Genomic DNA, 18456 nt, shown 5'->3' with positions numbered 1-18456 from the left:
TACTTTACCCGGCAACGATCTCGTTCAGACACGATGGAGAAATCAAAAGCTTTACAGACAAGCAAAAGCTAAGAGAATTCAGCACCACCAAACCAGCTCTACAACAAATGCTACAGGAACTTCTCTAAGTGGGAAACACAAGAGAAAAAAAGGACCTACAAAAACAAACCCAAAACAATTAAGAAAATGGTCATAGGAACATACATATCGATAATTACCTTAAACGTGAATGAATTAAATGCTCCAACCAAAAGTCACAGGCTTGCTGAATGGATACAAAAACAAGACCCATATATATGCTGTCTACAAGAAACCCACTTCAGATCAAGGGACACATACAGACTGAAAGTGAGGGGATGGAAAAAGATATTCCATGCAAATGGAAATCAAAAGAAAGCTGGAGTAGTAATACTCATATCAGATAAAATAGACTTTTAATGTTACAAGAGACAAGGAAGGACACTACATAATGATCAAGGGATCAATCCAAGACGAAGATATAACAATTATAAACATATATGCACCCAACATGGGAGCACCTCAATACATAAGGCAACTGCGAACAGGTATAAAAGAGGAAATCGACAGTAACGCAATAATAGTGGAGGATTTTAACACCTCACTTACACCAATGGACAGATCATCCAAACAGAAAATTACTAAGGAAACACAAGCTGTAAATGACACAATAGACCAGATAGATTTAATTGATGTTTTTAGGACATTCCATGCAAAAACAGAAGATTACACTTTCTTCTCAAGTGTGCATGGAACATTCTCCGGTACAGATCACATCTTGGGTCACAAATCAAGCTCAGTAAATTTAAGAAAACTGAAATCATATCAAGCATCTTTTCTGACCACAACGCTATGAGATTAGAAATCAATTACAGGGAAAAAAATGTAAAAAACACAAACACACAGAGGCTAGACAGTACTTTATTAAATAACCAAGAGATCACTGAACAAATCAAAGAGGAAATCAAAAAATACCTAGAGACAAATGACAATGAAAACACGATGATCCAAAACCTATGTGGAGCAACAAAAGCAGTTCTAAGAGGAAAGTTTATGGCAATACAAGCCTACCTCAAGAAACAAGAAAAATCTCAAACAATCTAACCTTACACCTAAAGGAACTAGAGAAAGAAGAACAAACAAAACCCAAAGGTAGTAGAAGGAAAGAAATCATAAAGATCAGAGAGGAAATAAATGAAATAGAAACAAAGAAAACAATAGCAAAGATCAATAAAACTAAAAGCTGGTTCTTTGAGAAGATAATCAAAATCGATAAACCATTAGCCAGACTCATCAAGAAAAAGAGGGAGAGAACTCAAATCAATAAAATTAGAAATGAAAAAGAAGTTACAACAGACACAGCAAAAATACAAAGCATTCTAAGAGACTACTACAAGAAAGTCTATGCCAATAAAATGGACAACCTGGAAGAAATGGACGAATTCTTAGAAAGGTATAACCTTCCAAGACTGGACCAGGAATAGAAAATATGAACAGACCAATCACGATTAATGAAATTGAAACTGTGATTAAAAATCTTCCAACAAACAAAAGTCCAGGACAGATGACTTCACAGGTGAATTCTATGAAACATTTAGAGAAGAACTAATACCAATCCTTCTCAAACTCTTCCAAAAAATTGCAGAGGAAGGACACTCCCAAACTCATTCTATAGGCCACCATCACCCTGATACCAAAACCAGACAAAGATACAACAAAAAAAGAAAATTACAGACCAATATCACTGATGAATATACATGCAAAAATCCTTAACAAAATACTAGCAAACAGAATCCAACAACCCATTAAAAGGATCATTGGGCTTCCCTGGTGGTGCAGTGGTTGAGAGTCTGCCTGCCGATGCAGGGGACACGGGTTCGTGCCCTGGTCCGGGAAGATCCCACATGCCGCGGAGCGGCTGGGCCCGTGAGCCATGGCTGCTGAGCCTGCGCGTCCAGAGCCTGTGCTCCGCAATGGGAGAGGCCACAACAGTGAGAGGCCCGCGTACTGAAAAAAAAAAAAAAAAAAGGATCATCCACCATGATCAAGTGGGATTTATCCCAGGGATATAAGGATTCTTCAGTATATGCAAATCAATCAATGTGATACACCATATTAACAAATTGAAGAATAAAAACCATATGATCATCTCAATAGATGCAGAAAAAGCTTTTGACAAAATTCAACACCCATTTATGATAAAAACTCTCCAGAAAGTGGGCATAGAGGGAACCTACCTCAACATAATAAAGGCCATATACGACAAACCCACAGCAAACAGCATTCTCAATGGTGAAAAACTGAAAGCATTTCCTCTAAGATCAGGAACGAGACAAGGATGTCCACTCTCGCCACTATTATTCAACATAGTTTTGGAAGTCCTAGCCATGGCAATCAGAGAATAAAAAGAAATAAAAGGAATACAAATGGAAAAGAAGAAGTAAAACCGTCACTGTTTGCAGATGACACATTACTATACATAGAGAGTCCTAAAGGTGCCACCAGAACACTTACTAGAACTAATCAATGAATATGGTAAGGTTGCAGGATACAAAATTAATGCACAGAAATCTCTTTCATTCCTATACACTAATGATGAAAAACCTGAAAGAGAAATTAAGGAAACACGCCCATTTACCACTGCAACAAAAAGAATAAAATACCTAGGAATAAACCTACCTAAGGAGACAAAAGACATGTATGCAGAAAACTATAAGACACTGTTGAAAGAAGTTAAAGATGATACAACAGATGGAGAGATATACCATGTTCTTGGATTGGAAGAATCAATATTGTGAAAATGACTATATTACCCAAAGCAATCTACAGATTCAATGCAATCCCTATCAAATTACCAATGGCATTTTTTACAGAACTAGAACAAAAAATCTTAAAATTTGTATGGAGGCACAAAAGACCCCAAATAGCCAAAGCAGTCTTGAGGGAAAAAAATGGAGCTGGAGGAATCAGACTCCCTGACTTCAGACTATACTACAAAGCTACATAATCAAGACACTATGGTACTGGCACAAAAACAGAAATATAGATCAAAGGAACAGGATAGAAAGCCCAGAGATAAACCCACACACCTATGGTCAACTAATCTATGACAGAGGAGGCAAGGATATACAATGGAGAAAAGACAGTCTCTTCAATAAGGGGTGCTGGGAAAATTGGACAGGTACATGTAAAAGAATGAAATTAGAACAATCCCTAACACCATACACAAAAATAAACTCAAAATGGATTAGAGACCTAAATGTAAGACCGGACACTATAAAACTCTGAGAGGAAAACATAGGAAGAACACTCTTTGATCCATCTCCTAGAGTAATGGAAATAAAAACAAAAATAAACAAATGGGACCTAATGAAACTTCAAAGCTTTTGCAAAGCAAAGGAAACTACAAACAAGATGAAAAGACAACTCTCAGAATGGGAGAAAATATCTGCAAGTGAATCGACTGACAAAGGATTAATCTCCAAAATATATAAACAGCTCATGCAGCTCAATATCAAAAAAAAACAAACCATCCAATCCAAAAATGGGCAGAAGACCTAAATAGACATTTCTCCAAAAAAGACATACAGGTGGCCAAGAAGCACATGAAAAGCTGCTCAACATCACTAGTTATTAGAGAAATGCAAATCAAAACTACAATGAGGTATCAGCTCACACCAGTTAGAGTGGGCATCATCAGAAAATCTACGAACAAAAAATGCTGGAGAGGATGTGGAGAAAAGGGAACCCTCTTGCACTGTTGATGGGAATGTAAATTGATACAGCCACTACGGAGAACAGTATGGAGGTTCCTTAAAAAACTAAAAACAGAATTACCATATGAGCCAACAATCCCACTAATGGGCATATACCCAGAGAAAACCATAATTCAAAAAGACACATGCACCCCAATGTTCACTGCAGCACTATTTACAACAGCCAGGTTATGGAAGCAACCTAAATGCCTATCGACAGACGAATGGATAAAGGAGATGTGGTACATATATACAATGGAATATTACTCAGCCATAAAAAGGAACAAAATTGGGTGATTTGTAGAGACATGGATGAATCTAGAGACTGTCATACAGAGTGAAGTAAGTCAGAAAGAGAAAAACAAATATTGTATATTAATGCATATATGTGGAACCTATAAAAATGGTACAGATGAATTGGTTTGCAGGGCAGAAATTGAGACACAGATGTAGAAAACAAATATATGGACACCAAGGTGGGGAAAGTGGCAGGTGGTGGTGGTGGTTTGATGAATTGGGAGATTGGGATTGACATGTATACTCTAATATGTATAAAATGGATAACTAATAAGAACCTGCTGTATAAAAAGATAAATAAAATAAAATTTAAAAATAAATAAAGAACCCTAAGAAGCCTGATTATCAGCTAATCACATCTTACAGAAAATTTGTGGTTTTTTAAAAATTAGCTTATTTATTTATTTATTTTTGGCTGCATTGGGTCTTTGTTGCTGCACGCAGGCTTTCTCTAGTTGCAGTGAGTGGGGGCTACTCCTCATTGCGGTGCGCGGGCTCCTCATTGTGGTGGCTTCTCTTTGTTGCGGAGCACGGGCTCTAGGCGCACGGGCTTCAGTAGTTGTGGCTCACGGGCTCTAGAGCACAGGCTCTGTAGTTGTGGCGCATGGGCTTAGTTGTTCCGTGGCATGTGGGATCTTCCCAGACTAGGGCTCGAACCCGTGTCCCCTGCATTGGCAGGCAGATTCTTAACCACTGCGCCACCAGGGAAGTCCCAAAATTTGTGTTTTTTTAAAGTGCAGATATTGAACTAAATACAGACCTTAACAGGGAGAAAGTTCAACAAGAGGATATAAGATGCCTAGATGGATTACTTTGAGAGGAAAAGAAAAATGCTTAAAAGGGAGGTGAAAAGTGGCTGAAGACCAGCTTTGTTTTGCCAAGGACTAAGCGTAGTATAAGACATCATCACCAACACCCAAGAAAGGAAAAACAAAACAAAACAAAACCCTTGTCTAGATGGCTTCCCATAACTTTCTCTTGACTCTTCCTCTATAGCCCCATTCTAAAACCAAGCAGACTTTAACCAACTCAGTAATTCTACTAAGTAACTTATATTTTTTAATTATCAAAAAAAATTATTAATTCTATATTTAGGGGCTTTTTGCTGTAATGTTTGAAAAAACAATATTAGGAGCTGTCACCCAGAATGAACTCAGAGACTTTTTGAGCTACCATTTGAGAAATGACCCCTGGTAAAATTCAAATAAATTCAACGTGATTTTTCTTTAAAAAACCTTACTTTTAAAACTTCATAAATTCATCTAAAATACTATATTAAGATGTATTATTAAAATTTAACAGATACAAGTCTATTTAAAAAGCTTTCTGAAGAATTTTTCAGGGATTGTAAAGTGAATTATTACAATGATCAAATATCACTCTTACGTAGGTAGAAAAATAGGAGAGAAGCTGTCTTAAGTCACTTCAAGACAGCAACCAAAACGGAGGAAAAAAAGAAAAAAAGCCTTCAAAAAGAGTGAAAAAAAAGCTTTCTTAAAACAACAACGAAAGCTTCATATCACTTTAAGTTTTATTTTTGTTTCTGATAGATCAGTGAAGTCTTACATTAATAGAATGAAATACTACCGAACAGTGATAACTACACATAATTCTGTTTTCTATTTAATTTTCACAAAACTTTTTCTTTTAAAAAAGAAATAGAAGAGAGAAGTTTCTTCTGAAACTGTTGATTTAACTTCAAAGTCTTTTAAAAACCCTCAATCCTCCCAGAATGGAAAGTGTTCACCTGTGACCTTCTACCTGGATTTCTTCACTGAATCTACTGAAAGTACAGCGTGAGGATCAAATAGAAACTGGAGTCCCTACTCTTCTCATCACTTGATAAGAGAAGAAACAAAAGTGGCTTTTAGCTCTAATTCACCCAGAAAACAATTCTTTGTATACCTTTGTTACAGGAAACTCCAGGAGACAAATGGTCCTTGTACTTCTCTGTGCTAGGTAGAAACTACATACATTTTGTCAATCTTATTTTCAGATAAAAATGAACAGCCTCTGACCAAGCAAAACAAAAACTGGAGAAGCAAAGAATAAAGCAAGGCTCAATTTCTAAAAGTTTCCTTAACCTAAGAAAACTACTTAATACCAGCAAGATTCCCTGGAAAATTGCCACTGCCAGATTCAGCTTCCCAAGTGCAATAATAGGAAAATCTTGACATGAAAGCTGATGGGTATAAAGGCCTTGTGGATCATTCTTCAACAGAGTGAAACAGTCCTCATATTAACTCAGACTCAATGATCACAACTTGTATTCATAGAAAGCCTTATTTTTCCACAAAATGTTTGCATATATATTATCTCAAGCTGACTGTTAATACCTGAAGAGCTTAGAAACAGCTTCTATGAATTCTAAGTTATCCAATGAACCCTTTAAGGACTCAGAGTAAATTTCCATCTGGGCATGGCATGTGATTTCTTTGGCTTCTTTTTCAAGTCTCTTCCTTCTATGTACTTTGTAATCCATCCTTTGAACTACCTGATATAACAACTTACAGTTTAGTATACCTTAGTTCAAAAGCCATTTATTTGTCCTAGACCCTGGGTTACAAAGATGTACATATACAGAGAGTTCCATTGCTTATGGAATTATAGACTAGTTTTAATAATATGATCACTATTAAGACAGTTGCAGAAAATGTTATAGCAGTGTAGAAGATGGGTACTTGATCTAACTTGGGGCTTCAGGAAGTTGTCTGAACTAAGTCTTTAAAAATCTCTTAATAAGTTTTAAAAATTGTGTTTATTTCTTTTTTTCCCCTGATTACTAAAATAATACATTTCCATTATAGAAAATTTGAAAAACACAGCCGACAATCACAGTCCATCTTTAAAACTGTCAGTCAGGAATAAGCACTTTACATTATTGTCTTTTTCTTTGGGACTACGTGAGTTTATGTGTATATATTTTTCACAGCATTTAGAAAACACTGTACACATATAAACATATATACAATGTTTCCTAAATGCTGTGAAAAATATATACTTTATTCAATCACTGTTACAATCTTACGTTTGTCCACATCAGTTTTCAAAGGAAAAGCTCCAAAAACATGATTAAAAGCAGCATAACTTACATCCTATTAATATACTGTAATTTATAACATTCCCCTATTATAATAGCATTAGGTTTTATTTTTCTCATTAATTGATACTGTAAATAATCCTGCTTGAACAGCCTTAAATCTGTTTCTTATCCAGATTTGCTTGCTCTCCACACCCACCTATAGTGTGTACTTGTGGGAGCCTCACCTCCCAGGACACAATTTACCTCTATCACTCCTAGTGCTTCCTGCACCACTCTTTTTTGGGGGGGTGGGGTTGGGGGGAGGTTGTAATTTCCTAATGGATGTATGAGAAAAGGTAGTGCCAGCAAGTATGCCAATTGCCTCAAAAAACAACTAGCTTCTGAGCAGCCAAAGTCTGTACCCAGGCATATGAGAGGGGCAGGTGCTCTCAAATGGAAAGGGTGACTCTACTTCATAAGACTGAGCATGGGATGCCTCCAACTGCTCTTCTATCTCTCCTCTCCCCAGACCGTGGCGCTAGGTTAGCTGTCAGTCAGCTTGAACAGCTGAGGGGTTCCATCTTTGTTTTCATAGGAATTTTTAGGAAATGGCTAGCAGTTATTATACAGTTATACTTTATTGCTATTTTTAACTAACATTCCGAGTAAGCCTTGGAAGATGCATAGCAGTTAGCCAGGTAAAGATGGGTGAGAAAGGGCTTCCTGAGAATCTTAACAGCATGAGCAAGGAACCCAAGGAGTAGAAATGCAGGCGACTACAGGCAGTTCTCTAATGTATAAACTTAGAGGAGGGAGGTGCAAGACCAAGGTTTGAGGTAGGAAGGGTAGTCAGGTCACAGGTACTACAAGGCCTGCAAAGGACCTTGGACCCTAAGGCAAGGTGAATCAAGGTCTGCACTCAGATGAATAACTTTGGTATGACCAGAGGCAAGAGGAAGGACCAACTGTAAGGCTAAAGGAATTGCTGAGAAGAGAGATGATGAGAGCTGAACTCAGGCTATGAGAATACTGAAAAGGAAAAATCAGCTGGACCACAAGGCAGATTTAGTTATGAGCACTCTTCGCTGGCTTCACATTTCCCATCTCCAGCCTTAGTGTGCTACCAGAGCACATGTCACCTTAACCCTCAGATCAGGGCTACATAAGTCTCGATAGAGAAGGAAGCACACATGTCCTAAGGGTTTCACAATTATTTCCGCTGGTGACGAGGGTGGTCACAACTCTGATGGCTGGTAGGTTCCAAACGGCACAGAAAGTACAACTACATATCAGTATCAGTGCCAGACAACAGAAAAAACACTTCTGTTTCTTTTGCAAAGAAGAAAAGAGTGAAGGAGCAGCTTCAAAGCAGGCGGTTGCTGTGCATTGCTTCAGTCTTAAAGAGATCATGTGGGTATAGCTGCACATATAAAAATGGTTTCATTAAAAGCCTGCAGTCATTCATTTTGCTTATTAAAGCCACTCCACAATGATACTCACAATAGAAATCTCAGCGGTCCCTAGCAATGACACTAAAATACAATTAATTCCACTTCCCGAGGAATCTATAGGTATGCACTTGAGGTATTGTGTTAATTGCCGCTGCTTCATACCATGGCTTCAATTAGGAATCAAAATGGGAGCAAAGCAAACATGGATCCCATTAAGTTCCAGAAGACTTAAAACTGAAGTTTCCCCCCACCCACCCACCATCCTCTTACAATAATTGTAAAGGCAGGGGACTCCATCTGGGGAACTATAGTGACATCCAGTGGCTGTGAAGTAAAACACACCAGTTACAAAACGGGTTGTTACATCATTAGAGAAGGGGAAATATTTGGTGATATACTGGTATTTTAAATCCAATGTCTATAAAGCTGTATGTAGTACTAGAAACTCATAATAACACGACCCAAAATCAGGCAAATCAGCAATTTGTAACAAAATCAGGATATTTAGCTGCCTTCCATGATTTACTCTACCTATGAAAATTCTTGGTAGCATATATTAAGAACTATGGACAGAGGATATGAAATATTGATATCATATTCAAAGCTCCAAATGTCATATTACCATTCACAATGTATATAAATTCAACAACAGCCCATTTCCAAAGTGATCCTCTTCTCAGCCAAGATAAATAGCTGGCTCTGCTATAAAGTGGACCAGGCTGGCTCAGTTTGATTCCAATAATTTTAGTACTACCTAGGTTTGTCTGAAAATGTTCTTGAGGTTTCAGAATTTAAATTTGTATTTATAGCATGCGTGAGAGATGCAGACGGAAAGTGAGAGAGACAAACCAACCACAGAATCCCGAAAACACTGGCCTGACCTAGTGAAGTGAGGAAATAACAAACTTTCTTCCACAGAAAATGCATACACTTGAGAATCTGACAGGTACCTAGATTTGTGCAAGGCTGACTCTGGGCCAGGTACTTTTTATCACTGATTCTTTGTATTCTTATGTGTAAAATGGAGATGAAATATATGTACATTGCGGGGTTGCTATGAGGCTAAATATTGAGAGTGTCTATCAAGATGAATGTGAAACCTCTAAGTAGGGGCCCTGCACACATAAGATGCACGTTAATAGTAGCTATCATACATATGCATTCATATTAAAAATACCAATAAAATTGGAGGGTTTTTTGCCACACAAAGTGTCATTCTGAAAACAGACTTTGAATTCCATAACCATATTTTGAATGTCATGTGCTCCCCCTTCTGACTTTAGTAATTTGTGGTGTGTTTTAATGGATCACACACAACAGTAGCACATCTATTAACCACATAACATGTCTCTGAAACTTTCCTAAGCTTATCTGGGATATTAAAGTGAACTAGAGGCAGAAAACTCCCCACTCTCATCTATCTCCTAAGTCACAATATTCTTGCCTACAAGGCTTCAGGATCTCACAAACACTAAGCCTTGTACATGTGCAGACCATGACATGAAGATGGTACAATGTGGCATGCGCGACTGGCAGAAATGAGAGATGGGCAAGGATCAAGCCCGGAAGCCACAGATAATTTGATGTAAAAGCAAAAGGAAGTTGCTTAGCCTCCAAATGGTCAAAACTTGCGTTTGGGTCTTCTTAGTAGTAGACTTTAAAACTAAGTCAGACCATACTGCTCTCTGACGAAGAGACCTACAGTTACTTTTTCCCTCACTCAGTGTAAAAGTCCAGTCCCCTCCATGGCCTGGGAGACCCTGCATGAGCTGGCTCTGCAGTAGCTCTGTGCAGTCCCTTTCCATTACTTTCCACCTTACTGACTCCCTAAGTCCTGTTTCCTGAACACAAGCACATTGCCATGTCCAGGCCTTCCCACTTGCTGTTCCCTCCTTCTAGAACAATCTTCTATTTAAGTACAAGACCTGCCCTGTCTGCTTCAGACCTCTACTCAAACATCACACTGTCAGGGACACCTTCCCTGATCTACTTAAAGTGCATCTCCCAACCAGCCCCAGACTCCCTATCCCTTTCCCGGCCTTCCTTTTCTCCCCAGTGCTAATCACCACCTAAAAGATTGCACATTTTAGTCATGTATCTCTTGTCTTTCTCTTCCCACTAGAATGCAAACTCATGAGGGCATTGCTTTTTGTCTATTGTGTTCATACTGTACCCCCGGGATCCACACACAAAACAGGCTTGGTGCAAAATAGTCAACAGATATTTGTTAAACTATTGGAGGAAAGCAACAGGGAAAGGCAGGGGGAGTTAGTTCCTAGCTTTTGTGGAATCTGTAAGGTGGAAAGGAAAAAAAAAAAAAAAAACTAAAAATAATCAGTATTTTTTAAAGATGCACACATATATAAAAGAAGGTCATCTACACAAGTGAACTCATAGGCTAGAGATTATGTTAAAATAGAGAAACTAAAGAAAGTTATCTCAGCATTGTGAAATAATGGATAGTATTGTTTAATTCCTGACATCTTTATTTCTGTTATTTACAGTGAGCTGAATTATTTTTGTATTAAAAATATTTTTTTAAAATAATAGACCACCTCTTCACTTTTAGAATTCTATTCATTGAAAACTCATCATTTTAATCAAAGAGAGGTCAAGAATGTCTCCTGAACAACATGCAGAGCTCACTAGCTGGTCACCAAAGTTTTGGAAATGATTTGTCCTTTGGTTCTTTACGTCATCACCACTAAAAGAAGATTTGCGGTTGAATATGTCAGTGCTTCATTCTATTGACAAAGGGCATCGGCAGCTGCACAGCATATTTAAGGGGCAGAAACACCCCACTCTAGTTCTTTTAGTTCATTTTAATATGCAAATAGCAAAGATGTTCCTGAATACTACTCTTAGGTTGAATAGCTCCTACAAGAGTATTTATAAGCTACACACACACAAATAAAATTCAGAGACACACTGGTTTTACATTTGATGCTGAGGAAGACCACAGCATCTTAAGAGTTGTTATTCTCTTGTTATATTGTTAAAGAAGTAGAAGAAAGAAAAGGAATAAAAACTGTTTCTCAAGAGTTTAGTTGGATATTCATTAACTCTTATCATCTAACATCTCAGTGTATCCTTACAGAAATAAAGCAGCAGATTTTTTTTAAAAAGGAATGGAAGGTGGCAAATCTAATATACATTAGTATTTGGGTAGCATTAGTGTCTGCAATTTTTCTACTGTATAAAGTTTTTATCTGAGTAAAAACAAAGAGAAAAAAAAGAACACAAAAAAAGCTCTGGAACTAAATTTCTTTCTCATAAGCTTTGGTCTAATGCATGGTTAATGAAGCTATGAGACAATATTCTCACATCTTTGATTTTATTTCAGCAGTTTCCAGAAAATACAGTAATGGAGAAATATATTTCTATTCAATGCCTAAAAGTTTAAATTTAGCATGTAGCTCAAATTAATTCTCAACGTCCCATTTTAAGCTTCTACATTAAAAGACTTGCACAAATCTTTTTATTCCTCACATGACTTGCCGCGGTCTCTTGTGAAAACTGCTTCTTGATTTATAAAGTAGATTTTATTACTGAACTTCAAGCTCTTTGTTAGGGATAAATTGTAGTGACTATAACTGCAAAAGATGTTTAATGACTTTTAAACTCTCTCTAAAAGAAAAATTTAAGAGTATAGAATACTGTAATTATATATTATACTAATTGAGAGCTATATTTCTAGAAGCATAAGCAAACAAAATAGTTTGGAATTACGGCAGGTATCTGATGAGAGTTAACACCATATTTCTGAGAGTAATGATCATGAATAGAAGTTAAATTAGTTACAAATGGCAATGAAGAAAATATATGTTGAACTTTCTCTGCCCTACGAGGGTGAGACAGCAAGTCACACGGACCAGTTTAGCATACCTTCAGAATTCAAGTTTTCTTGGAAGGTACATGCTCAGCTGTGGAGATCAGCTGACATGTTGTAGCTCATCAACTATCAAACAGGGGGTGGGAGGGTGGGTTGAGGTTCAGGATGCCTGTGGAGACTGTCGAACTATCCAAACTTCTTTTCCACAGGCTCCCCTCTGTCCTCTTCCTCAGGTCCTGACACATCCTTGGACAGCAGTCTTCAAATTGGAAGTACTATAGACACTTCCTGAATGGTTCAGGGAATGCAAGGGACTTTAAATGAACCATTTTCCAGAATCTTTTAAAAACGGATCCTCCTAAGAACATACCTTTTCTGCCAACATCATCTTTATTGCATTTCATAAGACAAAGGCAAACTTCTCATCCGAACTGAACCTTACTTTGGTACGCTGCTCTGAGGTGTAAACTCTCTATGTATCAAACGAAGGAAAATTTTTATATATTGGTAGCTAGCTATGCAAGAAAGTGAATGACTCTCATGCCTAGGTATAAAATTCTCAATTCTTTAAACAAATTGAAGGGACAAATTGTCCTGTCATTGACAACTTATTTAAAATAATTTTGAATAAGTTGTTTATTACTAAAAGTTGTTTGACTTACAATGCAAAGAAGTTGATGGTAGGCTAAATAATAGCCCCCTAAAGATATCTACATCTTAATCCCTGAAACCTGTGACTGTTACCTTACATGGTAAAAAAATAAAAACAAAACAAAACTTTGCAGGTGTCATTGATTTAGGGATCTTGAAATGAAGTGATTATCCTGGATTATTCTGGATAAAGCCTAAATGCTACTATCTTCTAAGAGAGAGGTAGAGGGAGACTGCACACAGACAGAAGAGAACACAGTGTGACCATGGAGGTAGAGATTAGAGTGATGCAGCCATAGCCAAGGCATGCCAGCAGCCACAAGAAGCTAGAAGAGGCAGGAAATAGATTCTCTCCTTGAACCTGCAGAGGAAGCTCATCCCTGAAGATACCTTGATTTTAATCCATTGATACTGATTTCAGACTTCTGGCCTCCAGAAATGTAACGGAATAAACTTTGGTTGTTTTAAGCCACTGAGATTATGCTAATTTGTTACAGCAGCCAAGGGAAACTAATACAAAATTCAAAGAATCAAATGGCACTGCCATAACAAACTCCTTCCTTTCTCATCTACCTATTATGGGGACATGTTTTTTAACAGCAGTATTTGTAAAAATAAGAAAGGGGAGACAAAATTGTCACCAAATTCTGTCCCACACTAGCAGAAGAATGAAAATTCTTTATAACTTATTAAAAGATATGAGGGGAAAAGCCTCTACAGTTCACAATACAGAGATATATTTCCAACTGCAAATAAATATGATTATTTTTTATGTTTATGACTTTAAAATGTGAAGGATTACTCATCCTTCAAGAAAAATTTAGGGTGTACAGTCCCATAAAGAGAGCTACCACTGTGGATATTTCCCATGTCTGCACTACAATCAATTCAAAAAGTAGTCCAGGGCTTCCCTGGTGGCGCAGTGGTTGAGAATGTGCCTGCCGATGCAGGGGACACGGGTTCGAGCCCTGGTCCGGGAAGATCCCACATGCCGCAGAGCGGCTAGGCCCATGAGCTACAACTACTGAGCCTGCGCGCCTGGAGCCTGTGCTCTGCAAGGAGAGACGCCACGACAGTGAGAGGCCCGCGCACCGCGATGAAGAGTGGCTCCCGCTTGCCACAACTAGAGAAAGCCCTTGCACAGAAACGAAGACCCAACACAGCCAAATATAAATAAATAAATAAATTTATTTTTTTAAAAAAGTAGTCCAAATAACAGCATATTTTACTGACCTCTCAAAAAATGTTAATTGTGCTACTAAAGGTTATTATGAGATGTATCTTCCCATCAGTTTAGACTCTATGGTTTAGCTCCCAAATTTCCACACATCATTATTTAAACCATGAAGGGTGGTAAATTTTTAATATTTCTATTCTTATTTCCATTTTGTGCTACTTTATTTTTCTCTCAACTACCAACCCAAAAATAAAAGACAAAGAAAAGGACTATTCATAATTGTCCTCTATTTTTCTACAAGTGAAGAAAACCTTTGCCATATGATCAAACTATAAGGGACAGAAAAGCAATGGTATGACTATGATTTTGTATCCTTACCTAGACCTATGTGAGGCAGGTGCTCAAAAAGGGTCCAGCTGTGGTCATCAATGTAATGATTCTTCAGGATCAACAGCTGGCAAACATCTCGGGCAGTTACGTCACTGGGTACCTCTAAAGCCCTGCTGGTTTCATCTTCACTGTATACTTTAATTACCTGTGCAGGTAGAAATTAAAAAATGAGCTAAAATAGTCTATTAAAAATATCATTCTAGTAAGTCATCAAACTTATCAGTTGAGCTAATTACAAATTCCTTATACAGTTTGTTTTACATCTAATTTTCTTATACATGGAGTAAATGTTGCCCATCCAAGACTTGTTTATAATATGTGTCAAAGTCACTCTGTCTGACAACTTCCAAACTCTTCTCTTCAGTGTCTAAACTGGAGGCCATTCAATGACCATTCAATGTCATTTCCCACCACTCTGATCTACTAAAAAGCTACATATCTCTTATCAATATTTTAAATTTTCCACTCCATATTTAAATCTTTAAACAATCCAAGTAACATGGGTGATTTGTTCCCAGATATACATGTTGTAACAGCAGTAAATAGAATATAAAGGTTTCTCTATTTCAGGTTATAGAAATTTTGGCAAAGACTGGCTAGATGTTCACCAAATCCTTTTTCTTTTCTCCCTTGCAATTAGTTGTGTCCATGGGATTGAGTTTTAGTCAATGAGATGTAAGCACATGCAGTGTTGCACCTCCAGACCTAATCCATAAAAATTTCCCATATACTGTCATCCATTCTCTTACGCCAGCCTCTCACTGAATGGAAATGATGACAAAGACCTAAAGAGGAGAGCAGAGCCATGGGACAGAAGGAGGCTTTGTCTCTGAATGACCACATGGAAGGTGCCCAACTAGGAATGCCCACATGTAACTTTGACATGAGCAAGAAATAAACTTTTAGTCTGTTAACTCACTGTGATTCTTTATCTATTACAGCAGCTAATGTCACCCCAAATCATACAGAAGTAGAGAGTTACATACAACACTCCCCTCAACATTTACCAAGTTATGCTATGTGCTAGAATTTCCACTACTAACTGTGATATGTCATATATAAATTAAATTAATTATAATAAGTTAAATACCTATGAAAATAGTATAGTAAGATCAACACACACAGAAGTAGGAAATTGTAAGAAAATTCAATATAAGAAATACACCTTATAAAAATACAGACATTTAAACATTTTCAGTAATTCAAACAAATGAAAATTAAAATGATGTGTCAATTCCCTATTGATTATTTTTCTAATTATGTGTAATGACAGTGGAATGAAATAGTTGCTCTCTTACAATGACAGGAGTGATATAAATTGGTAAAACTATTTTGTACACCTGTTGGAAAGTATTTATCGAAAGCATTAAAAGGTCCATTCCTCTGACTCAGTAATTTCCCTTAGGCAAACCATCTCAATAAATCTGTCATAAATGTGGAAAATAGCTTTAGGCATAGACTTACCCAGCAAAGCATTATGTATAATTCTATCAACCTAAATATACAACAACAAAAGAATGGTAAACTATAGTACTTTCACAAAACGGAATATTATAAGGTACTTAAAAATGTTATTCAAGGAAATAATATAAGAACTTTAAAAAAAATTCCTAAGTAAAATGAGATCACGACACCAAAGTATAAGTTACGCAGGAGAGTGCAAGCTTATTTGTTGGACTGGCAACCAGGCACCTATCCCTCTTCTAAGAGCATTCTGATTGTCTTTTAGAGACCCACTCCCTCCCTCACCATTAGTCATTGTGATTCTGGCAGCTCTACTTTCAGCTCAGTGATGGTATAGTGGAGCTGCTGGAACTGGCTTGCAAGAGGTGATTGTTAAACATTCAGGAACTCTGCAAGCCAGGCATCTTGATATCAGCCATGGTGGGAGTACACCAAAGAAACTGGCAAATGCTACAAATAAGGCCTTTTTAAAAAAATATTATTTTTATAGCCAGTTTACCAGTACATGACTGCCTCAGCTTCACATAGTTGTTATCCAGATTGATCAATCAACACCCAGAATCCCTCTGGCAACAGTGACTACTTCAGAGATGGGCACATGACCTAATCAGAGTCAGTCAGGGCCAATCTAGACATCCGTTCACATAACCATAAAGTGAGCCCTCTTTTCCACTGGGCAGGTGTAGGGTGAAGCTGCTACTGTTCATGAAGAGAAAGACTGTGGGAAAATGGGGCCAACATGGAGTAAACCATGCCAAGAGATGAAAAGGGTCCTGAGAATATCACTGGGCCCCTGGACCAGGGAATACTTGAATTGTGTTTTTTAATCATATGTGTGCCATGAAGCTGTAAGTTTCTAGTGGTAATATCCACCTACTTATATCTCTTGTTCTAGCCAAAGACCTTCTCCAACTCTTTCTCCATACTGCTAGGGAAATAAACTTTCTAATAGCCAATCACATCAGGTCATTCTTCTAAAATTCTTCAATGGCTCCTTGTTGTCCTAACTCAAGCAGCTCATTGTGTTTATTAAGACCCCATGCAAAGCATACATCCTTTGCTAAGTGTTTTAGTATAACGCTGTCATTGGGCTTCCCTGGCAGCACAGTGGTTAAGAACCCGCCTGCCAATGCAGGGGACACGGGTTCGAGCCCTAGTCTGGGAAGATGCCACATGCCGCAGAGCAACTAAGCCTGTGCGCCACAACTACAGAGCCTGTGCTCTAGAGCCCGTGAGCCACAACTACTGAGCCCGCGTGCCGCAACTACTGAAGCCCGCGTGCCTAGAGCCCCTGCTCTGCAACAAGAGAAGCCGCCGCAATGAGAAGCCCGCGCACCGCAACGAAGAGTAGCCCCCACTCGCCTCAACTAAAGAAAGCCCGCTCGCAGCAACGAAGACCCAATGCAGCCAAAAATAAATAAATAAAAATAAAATTCCCTTTAAAAAAAAACAACCATATATATATATATATATATATATATATATATATATATATAAGGCTGTCATAGAGTTGGCTGTTGCCCTCAGAGAGCTAAAGCATAGTGGGGAAAGCAGTATTAAAAACAATAGTCACAAAGTAGGACATAAAAATTCAGTATGTTACTAAATCATATAATGGGGGTTAGGAGATACCTGAAAGATATCCATGAAAAAGTGATATTCAGGCCAAGACCTGAAGGAGTGGGCAGTAGCTAGGCAAAGAGAGGGTAAGATCATTTCAAGCTAAGGGAACCGAAGCCATGCAAAGTCCGTGGGGCAAGAAGAAACTGGGCAGATTCTAAGGATTAAGAGGAGTCAGGGGGCTTCCCTGGAGGCGCAGTGGTTGAGAGTCCGCCTGCCGATGCAGGGGACATGGGTTTGTACCCCGTTCCGGGAGGATCCCACATGCCACGGAGCAGCTGGGCCCGTGAGCCATGGCCGCTGAGCATGCGCGTCCGGAGCCTGTGCTCCGCTACAGGAGAGGCCACAGCAGTGAGAGGCCCGCGTACTGCAAAAAAAACAAAACAAAACAAAAAAAGGCGTCAGGAACTGCAAGTGCAGCAAGCAGGGAGCATGGCCCTGAGGGAGATGAGGTGGTAAGCACGACCGCAGTAACACGGATGCAAGATCCTCAGCTCAGAATTGACTTAAGAATCATTGAGCTTACAGGTGGTAAACTTGTGGATATGGATATATCTGACAAGGGAGAAAAGGAAGAAGCATGAGAAAAAAAAGAATCGAGGGCTGAACCCTGAGAAATTGCAATATTTAATGGTGAGTTAGAGGCAAGAAAGTCTGAAAGATAAAGAGAGATAGAGAACCAGGGAAGTGGGACCCCATGGAATAAAGTCCAAACTCTTCAGCACGCACACAGCATGCACACTCCCCAGCAAATCAGCCTATGGAACAGGTCACTCTGA

At 38.3% G+C, this 18456-nt stretch overlaps 1 protein-coding gene across 6 annotated transcripts in view; it reads right to left on the bottom strand.

Annotated features, from left to right (window-relative positions):
• The window catches only part of GRB14 (growth factor receptor bound protein 14), a 129245-nt gene that overhangs the window by 38990 nt on the left and 71799 nt on the right, over positions 1-18456 (bottom strand). For all 6 annotated transcript variants that reach the window (XM_089916747.1, XM_089916748.1, XM_089916746.1 and 3 more), the window contains one exon: positions 14582-14738. In XM_089916747.1, coding sequence (XP_089772873.1) covers positions 14582-14738 — 157 coding nt within the window. The remainder of the gene's footprint in view (positions 1-14581; positions 14739-18456) is intronic.

The sequence above is a fragment of the Delphinapterus leucas genome, chromosome 8 (genome assembly GCF_059928025.1).
Source record: "Delphinapterus leucas isolate spDelLeu-1000000601 "Yukka" chromosome 8, BTC_Dleu_Yukka2, whole genome shotgun sequence".
In the NCBI taxonomy this organism is placed as follows: Eukaryota; Metazoa; Chordata; class Mammalia; order Artiodactyla; family Monodontidae; genus Delphinapterus; species Delphinapterus leucas.
This window is presented reverse-complemented; position numbering and strand designations above follow the sequence as displayed.